At 45.7% G+C, this 9330-nt stretch overlaps 1 protein-coding gene across 1 annotated transcript; it reads right to left on the bottom strand.

Annotated features, from left to right (window-relative positions):
- Nucleotides 1-7507: 7507 nt before the first annotated feature.
- LOC136460809 (uncharacterized) lies at nucleotides 7508-8647 on the bottom strand. Its single transcript, XM_066460373.1, has 2 exons — nucleotides 8303-8647; nucleotides 7508-8203 (listed from the first exon to the last, which is right to left on the bottom strand). Exons 1-2 carry the CDS (start codon nucleotides 8645-8647, stop codon nucleotides 7508-7510), a joined length of 1041 nt encoding a protein of 346 aa, XP_066316470.1.
- Nucleotides 8648-9330: the final 683 nt, after the last annotated feature.

The following is a 9330-nucleotide window of genomic DNA, read 5'->3' as shown; positions in this document are numbered from 1 at the left end:
AGTGCCTCCTAGGCCTCGGATGTCCATTCAAAGCGGTCGGCTTTCTTCAAGAGTCGATAAAGGGGAAGATCTCGTTTGCTGAGGTGCGAGATGAATCGACTGAGTGCGGCGAGGCATCCTATGACTCACTGAACCCCCTTTATGTTCTGAATCAGGCCCATCCTTGTGATGGCTAAGATTTTCTCGGGGTTGGCTTCGATGCCGCGCTTAGAGACAATGAAGCCGAGCAGCATACCCCTCGAGACCCCAAAAATGCACTTCTTGGGATTGAGTTTTATGCCATTCGCTTAGAGTTTTGCAAAGGTCTACCCAAGATCGACAACGAGGTGGTCAGCATGTTTGGACTTGACCACGATGTCATCAACGTAGGCCTCAACGGTCTACCCGATGAGGTCCCTGAAGCATTTGAGCATGCAGCGCTGGTATATAGCCCTAGCGTTCTTCAGACCGAATGGCACTAAGATGTAGCAGAACGATCCAAAGGGGGTTGAAAGGATCAAGATGCCCAAGAAGGGGGGGGTCAATTAGGCTAATTACAAATTTCTTTGCAATAATCAAATCGTATGGTTAGCCTAACTAACCCCTTGTGTCTAGAAATTATTTCTATTGATCTAACGCAAAAAAGTTTTGCACCCTAAGTTCCAATCCTACTCTAGCATGGCAATTCTAGGAATGTAAATGACAAGTATTGAATTGCTCAAAGTAAATGCTTAAAGTAAAGAGAGTAGAAGGAACGTGACGATATTTTGCCGAGGTATCAAAGAGTCGCCACTCCCCACTAGTCCTCGTTGGAGCACCCACATAAGGGTGTAGCTCCCCCTTGATCCACGCAAGGATCAAGTGCTCTCTACGGGTTGATTTTTTGACACTCCGTCACGGTGAATCACCTACAACCGCTCACAACTTGAGTTGGGTCACCCACAAGGTCTGTCGGATGATCACTGAACTCCCAGTCACCACCAAGCCGTCTAAGTGATGGCGATCACCAAGAGTAACAAGCACGAACTCTCACTTGACCATGACAAGCCTAATGAGAAGGGTGGATGCACACTTTGCTACTCTTGATCTCACTAATGAGGGCTCTCTTTGGGATTCTCAAATCTCAATCACCTCACTAGGACCTTGCTCTTGTTGGCACTCTCAAATATGTTTCTTAGCTGTTAGAATGAGCAAAAGTTCCCCCACACACGAATGGAGGTAGTATTTATAACATGGGCTAAAAAACGATTCGTTATGTGCCTCTGCAGGGTGACCGGACGCTCCGGTCATATTGACCGAACGCGCCGGTCAGTTTACCCCAAACTCCAGTGTTTATAGTGTGACTGGACACGTCCAGTCGCAATTTTCCCTCACTGGAACCTTACTGATGTCGACCGGACGCTGGCCCTCAGCGTTCGGTCACTTCACTTCTCAGCGTCCAGTCACTTCTAGACGACTTCACCTTGATCAAATAAACTGACCAGACTCTAAGCCAGCGTCCGGTCAGTATTTGACCCTCCATTTACTTCTAACTCTCGTTCATATGTGAATGAAGTTTGCTCCATTGGATCTAAGGACTATTTTGGAGCTACCTAGTGCTAGTTTGAGCAAGTGTGCACCACACTTAACCCACTAGACTCACCTAGGTCAAGCTACCCGTCCGTACCCCCCTTAATAGATGGCCAAAGGAAAAACAAAGTCCTAAACTACTCTAAGTGTCACTCCAATTCCAATTAACACTTAGAACTAGTCCATCCTTAACCTTGTCGTCCATCCTTTGAAAACCGAAATGATTTCCATTGTAGGGGCATGACCATCATGATAGCCCAAATGATCTCCATTATCGTGACTTAACTTAATTGCCTCTGCAAAACACACGTTAGTTACAGTAATCACGTATTGTCATTAATCACCGAAACCCAACTAGGGGCCTAGATGCTTTCAGGGGTGATGAAAGATGTCGCGAGCTGGTTAGACTCTTTTATCGTGATTTGATGGTACCTGGAGTACGCATCAAGGAAGCAGAAGGTTTCGCCCCTTGAGGTAGAGTCGACTATTTGGTCTATGCGCGGCAAAGGAAATGGATCATTTGGGCACGCCTTGTTGAGACCTGTATAGTCAACACACATCCTCCATTTCCCGCTCTTCTTTTGTACAAGGACAGGGTTGGATAATCACTTTGGGTGGTATACTTCTTTGATGAATCTGGATGCTGAGAGCTTTGCTATCTCCTCGCTGATGGCCCTACGTTTCTCCTTGTCAAAGCGACGCAGGCGTTGTTTCACCAGCTTGGAGCCTAGTCAGATCTTCAAGGTATGCTCGGCAACTTCCCTCGGGATGCCTAGCATGTCCGAGGGTTTCCATGCAAAGATGTCTTTGTTTGCGCGGAGGAAGCCGATGAGCGTGCCTTCCTATTCGGAGGAAAGCATGGTACCAACGTGCACTGTTTTATCCTCGGTGCTCCTAGGGCCTACGAGGACTTTTTTAGAGCCCTCTATAGGCTCGAACGACCCGGTTGACTTCTTGGCGTTGGGCGCTTCTTTGGTGACCTCCTCCCTGAGGGCGGCGAGCTCTCCGGAGGCGATGATTGCTGTGGTGTGACCATAGCACTCGACCTCACACTTATAGGCACGCTGGAAGGAGGTGCCGATGGTGATGACCCCACCAAGGCCTGGGAGTTTTAGCTTGAGGTATGTGTAATTAGGGACGACCATAAACTTCGCATAGCATGGACGTCCTAAGATGGCGTGGAAAGTTCTGGGGAACCCAACCACCTCGAAGGTGAGGGTTTCAGTCCTATAATTGAACTGATCCCCAAAGGTAATGGGCAGATCAATCTGCCTAAGTGGCATGGCCTGCTTCCTAGGTACGATGCCATGGAAAGGTGCTCGAGTTAGTCGAAGGCATGTCCGGTCGACGCCCATTTCGTCGAGCATCTTGGCATACATGATGTTGAGGCCGATGCCTCCATCCATTAGTACTATGGTGAGCCGCTTTGAGCCGACGATCGGGTCGACCATGAGCAGATATCTCCACATATGCGGGACGCTCTCTGGATGGTCGGTCCGATCGAAGGTTATGGTAGACTCTGACCACTAGAGGAAGGGAGGTGTGGCTGGTTCGGCCGTATAGACCTCTCGGCGTGCGACCTTCTGACGGCGTTTAGAGTCATAGGCCGCTGATCCTCCAAAGATCATAAGGTAGCCATCTGACATCAGAAAGTCATCATCCTTCTCCTCGGCGTCATCCATGGTGGGGGCAGGGTCCTTTCTATGCTCCCCTTTATTGGAGCCTCCGGACAAGAACCGCCGCATGAGGCTGCAGTCCTTGAATAGATGCTTAACCAGGAAGGCATGGTTTAGGCATGGCTCCTCGAGTAATTTTTTGAAGTGGTTCAGAGTGCCCTCCACGGGCTTCTGACCACCCTTGCGGTTAGCAGTAGCCATGAGCGAGTCCTTGCACCATTGCTTCTGATTCTTTCTTTTGGTAGAACAATTGGAGGTGCCTTCACCGGCACCCTTGTCTTGCCTTGCCTTACCCTTGAGACGATCGAAGATAGCTCCGACCGCTTCTTCTCCTGAGGCATGGCTAGTGGCGATGTCTAGGAGTTCCTTGGTGGTTCACAGGCCCTTGTGTCCCAGCTTAAGAACCAGAGACTCGTAGGTAGTCCTAGATAGGAAAGCTCCTATGATGTCGACGTCGGCGACGTTAGGTAGCTCGTTGCACTGTCGGGAGAAGCACCGGATGTACCCACGGAGGGTTTCACCATCCTTCTAATGGCAGTTTTTGAGGTCCCATGGGTTCCTAGGGCGCTTGTACATGCCTTGGAAGTTTTCCACAAAGATCTCCCTTAGATCTGCTCAACTCTAGATTGCATTGGACGGTAGGTGTTCCAACCATGCTCGTGCTGAATTGGCTAAGAATAGTGGAAGGTTGCAGATAATGAAGTCATCATTATCTGTAGCACCGTCTTGGCAGGCAAGCCAATAGTCTTCGAGCCAAACTCTGGGGTTTGTTTCCCTAGAGTACTTTAGGATATTGGTAGGTGATCAGTATCTTGGCAGCAAAGCAGCGTTGAGGATGTGTTGGGCGAAGGCCTAAGGGCTCGGTAGGCTGGGGCTCGGGCTCCAGTCCTCGCCGCTGTCGTAGCATCTGCCGTTACGAGGATGATAGTCGCAGCGGGCTCCTTCTCTTGGGTCACCATAGGTGCGTCTGCAGGCATCGAGGGTGCTGCGTGCGTCGCAGTTGTCCCTGACACAAATGGTTATTAGTTGGGCCTAAATCTCTATTGTTTCAATGGTCCCATTTGGCTTGCTGAATCTTGGCTGAAATTGGTTGAAAACACTATTCTGGCTGAAATGTTGTGAGAGAAAAATACCATTCCGGCTAAAAAAAGAAGCCAAACAAGCCGGATATAGGGTAAGCCGAACGGGGCCAATATATATTAGGTGACCACTAAAGAGTTTTTGGTTGAATATTGTTTTTCCTCAAACTTTACATTAACAATAATAGCTTGGAATTATTAATGGCTACTAAAGAGTTTTTGGATGAATATTATTTTTCTATCTCCAATCGTTGGTATTGTTCGTTGGAGGTGACCAGGTGCAACAGTGCAGTGTTCCACTTAGGAGTAGGACAATATACAAAGTTGAGTTGAAAATAAAAGTTTAAAGACTGAAATACACTTTGGATGAAATTGAGCCCAAAATGCATAGTTTGAGGAGTGAAACGACCATTTTCATAGTTCTAGGATGAAATTAAGCTTAAAAGTAGAGTTTGAGGATTAAAATGGACTTTTTGAAAGTTGAGAGATTAAACTGAGTCTCTAGCAATAATCTAGGAACCAAAACTGTTATTCTACCGATTTGGGACAAGCTCGGGCGAGCCTTGAGTTGGCGGTCACAGGTTTTTGTCTCATGCTTGCATTTGCAATGGAGACTGAGAGGGTTCTACGCGGTGGTGCACAACCAGATCATCTTCTGATAGCATCTAGCTAATAATAAAAAGGGAAATTTTGCTTAGGGACACTAAAGAAAGGCTTTATTTGCTGCCAGACACCGCCAACTCATGTATTTGCTGAGTACCATTATGAATCGCTATTTTTTTGCCAGAAGACACCACAGCCATTATTTTAATCTTTTCTATCATTTGGGAGAGAGAACAAGCAGTGGATGGACAAAGTTGCCCCTAGCTCAGTTGGCTCTACCAATATGGTTCAGTTGAACCAGGTTGTTCGACCCACCGGTCGTCTTCCTCCTCCAGACATCCCTAGCCGTTCCCCTTCCCCTTCTTTCCCACTGCCAAACCAAGTGGTGCTGGAACCCTAGATCCCTTGATCTGGCGATGGCATCCAATTCGCACTCTGCGGCGGCATCTACCCCCACTCCCGAGCTTGACCCCTTTAGGGATGCATCTGGGTTCTTGCCCTTGGTTTCCTGCTCCAAGTGTGGGACGAACCTCATCGGCCGGGTGTCACAGAAGACAAGCAACAAGGGGAAGAGGTTCTACAAGTGCCCTCTGCTAGAGCATGTAAGTGATTCTAGTTCCGTGGATCTCCAATTTTGTTTGCAATGGTGGTTTGAGATTTGGAATTCGGCTTTTGCAGTCTGATTTTGCATGCAAGGTGTACATGTTTGAAGAAGACTATGTCGAGTACTTGGTGGTTGGAGGCCCACCTTCCTCACTATTGTAGTCGGTTTAGAAGTGCGGAGGTTTCAGTGGGTGCAGTCAAGGTGAAGGATGGCCATGACATGTTAGCAGCCGTAGAAGGTGTTCAGACCTTCACTAGTTTGTTGCAGAGCGCAATCACCTCTCTGAATGATGTGGAGGCAAAACTGAAGGCTCCATCTCAAACTGAAGCCAAGATGGATAGGATTGGAGAGCGTCTGCTTATTCTTGGTGTGGCAAACTTGGTAGTTGTAGCATTGGTTCTGATGGTTTTGATTTGCAAGTAAGGCAAGCAATGTGTTGGTGCTCATGTATCTCAGTCCTTATGTAACTGTTGTAGGCACATGATGCATTGTAATGTAATGGGTTGACATGTGAACTTAGAGATATGGCATGAGCTGTTATCCTTCAATATCACTATGTGCATTGTCAACCAAGTAACACTGAGCAAAGCAAAGACAATAGACATAACATCTTAAAGCATGATAATCTTAGAGGTAGCTGACAGTAATTAACATAACATCTTGAAGGTACATGCTTTCACATGTCACAGTACACCTTAAACAGCACAAATCGAGTGTCACATGACATCACATGTCAACAAAAGCAATTGTTTTGGACACTTCAATACTTAAACTACTTGTGCTTATCCATGACTAGTTTCTTCTTGGCTGCCATGCTAGTAGTGTTCTTCCTCTTTGGTGTCCTCTTGGTCGTCACCTTGATCTTCTTAGGAGGGGATGAACTTCCATCTGTCATGGCCAACATCCTTTTGTGGCTACAGGTGCAGAACTAAAATGTTAGTATGTAGTCTTTGGATATCATAGTTATGTCAAGGCAATAAGGCAAACATGTATAGGTACCTTCTAGTGTTGGCTACAGGGCTAGAAGGTGCTGCTATAGCACTTGCAGTGCTTCCTCCAACCTGAGACTGCTGGGTAGAAACTGTAGAAGCTGGCTTGCTTTTCTTTCCCTTGCTTCTTTTGGGCTTAGCTGCTGCAGGAGGAGGTGCATCTGAGTCATACACTGTCTCATTGCAAGTCTTCATCATGTGCCCAAATTGACCACATCTTTTGCACTGCATCTGTTTACGAGTTCCCTTGCCACCTTCTTCAGCTCCCTTCAACCTTCTTGTCCTTGGTCGTCCTGCTGATCTTTTAAAAGCTAGAGGCCAAAGTTTAAAGCCTATCTCAACCTTAGGCCATTGGCTTCTATCTGTCATGGGATGCACAACCCCTTCATAAGCCTTCTTGAACATGGCTACAGAATAGTACTCATGTACATAATCTTCCACATTCCTATTCCTCAATGCATTGATCAAGCAAAGTGCATGAGTACATGACAGTCTAGTTATCTACCACCTTTGGCAGCTACATGATGTGTTGTCCAAATCAATAGTGTGTCTCTAAGTTTTCAATTCCTTAGTAGTACCCTGAATCTCTACTGTGTTGTTAGGTCCTTTGTGTATGACATAATTCAGGTTCCTGCTCCTGGCATTTAGGTCCTTTGTGATGTTAGGTAGAATCCTATCATTTAGCTTCTCTGCAAGTGTCCTTCTCGCTGCATTTTTCTCCATGATCATCTGCCTGATCCTATCCATCAAAGATATGACTGACTATGACTTCTCCATTCTGATCCAACTATTAAATGTCTCTGCAATGTTGTTTGTTACATAGTCACATTTGCTGGTGTGGGAGAACTTCCATCTGTTCCACAAGTGCTTATGTGTTTGTTCTATCCATTTGATTGCATTTGGTGAAGCCTTCTTCATTATGTTGTAATGGTACTCATAATGTTGCTGGTTGTATGCCCTACTGCATGGCCACAAATGCTTCTTGAACATAGCACCTTTGTACCTCTTCTAGAAGTTCTTCACCAAATGCCTCATGCACTCTCTATGCTCAACTCCATTTGAAAAAACTGAAGTCACTGCACTGTCAATTCCTTTACCAGCATCTGTAGAGATTACAAGTCTTGGTGGGGAGCCAATTGCAGTCTGTAGCTTCTCAAAGAACCATTTCCAACTATCAGCGGATTCTGAACCAAACACACCATAAGCAACTAGAAACAACCAGGTGTTTCCATCTACTACTGATCTAGAGGCTAGCTGTCCTCTCCACCTCCCTGTTAGCACTGTTGAATCAACTCCCAAGAAGGGTCTGCATCCATTCAAGAATCCATCAACACATGACTTTAGTGCCACAAACATCCTTGAGAATCTCATCTTCTTTCGCACATTTTCCCATTCAATTTCCACAATGCTACCAGGATTGGTTCTCTCAACCTTTGCCTTGAAACTAAAGGCATCATCGAAACTGTCGTTCCACTTACCATTAATTTCTTCTAGAGCCATCCGTCTGCCATCAAAGACCACATAGTATGACAAAGTAATGTTATACTTCTTCTCTAGGTCTTTCTTCAATGCTGCTGCCCCTATTATCGGTTCCTCTCTGAGGATGTCAATTATCCTGTCCCTCACCCAGGCATTGTTAGCCATACAATTTTGATGCAGTTTGGATGTGCTTGGACAAGTATGCTTCTCATACATCTTCTTTATCTGCAAAGCAGTTAAACGACAAAAACAAACATGTTCACAAAATTCACATTTAGTAACCCATCCTATCAGTTCAATAACAAAAATGATTCAATAGCATGCCTGCCAAGTTTTGCCATCTTGTAGCTGAGATGCATGAATCCTCCACTTACACCTCTTCTTCTTGCTCTTTGAACCCTTGCAGATCCCTCTATACCTTGTTGACTCACTATAAAGAGCTACAATTTCAAACTCATTTAGTACTACAAATTGTCTAATTGCTCTCTTAAAGGTATCCCCATCCTCAAATGTGACCCCACAAGCTATGGTTGGGTTTTCTAAGTTAGTGACATGTTCAAAAACTTCACAACCAGCTTCATCATCAACATAAAGATCATCCTTACCACTACCATCAGAGTCATAAGCATCAACATCTGGACCTGCATTATCATCATTAAGGCCAGACATGTAATGGTTTTCATCATTCACCCCCACATATTCTTCTTCATCTTCTTCCCAAGCACATCATCATCAGCTACCTCCTTTCTTTTCTTCTTTGACCTTGGAACACTTTTCATCTCTCCATCAGTATCAGTGCCACCATCACAAACATCATCACAAGGATCTGGCTCTGCATCATCATGGTCACCTGCTTGAACAGGGGGTTCAAGAGCAGGTACTGCCTCATCAGCAGAAACACTCTGACTATATGCAACTGCAACCGTGCCATACACCCCCACATATACAACCAGCTTCCTTAGATCCCAATACATGTCAATAGCATCCATCAGCATGGAGTTAGTACTAAGAGTGGAGTAACATTTTCTTGGCTTGTTGTAAAAACATAGATTCAAGCCCTGATTAGCTTCGCAAGCGACCTTAGCTGCTACATCGTTAGTAAGATCCATCAAATTCGTAGTGTCCCTATCAACCACTAGTTGGAAATCAGCTGTAAGAGGATTAAGATTTGGAGTGGCCCACACATCAATCCGGCAGGCGGTACTAATGTCCATCCTAAAAAATAGACAACAAGAAACCATGAAATCCCTAGATTCGGCCCAACAAATACTAAGATGAGCAAGACAAATCCAACCACAACAAGCAAACGGGGAAAAAGGAAATGAGAGAAAAGGGGAAGAACAGGGCGTACC

Source organism: Miscanthus floridulus, chromosome 6 (assembly GCF_019320115.1).
Source record: "Miscanthus floridulus cultivar M001 chromosome 6, ASM1932011v1, whole genome shotgun sequence".
In the NCBI taxonomy this organism is placed as follows: Eukaryota; Viridiplantae; Streptophyta; class Magnoliopsida; order Poales; family Poaceae; genus Miscanthus; species Miscanthus floridulus.
The sequence above is the reverse complement of the archived record's forward strand: the minus strand, read 5'-3'. Positions and strand labels throughout refer to the sequence as shown.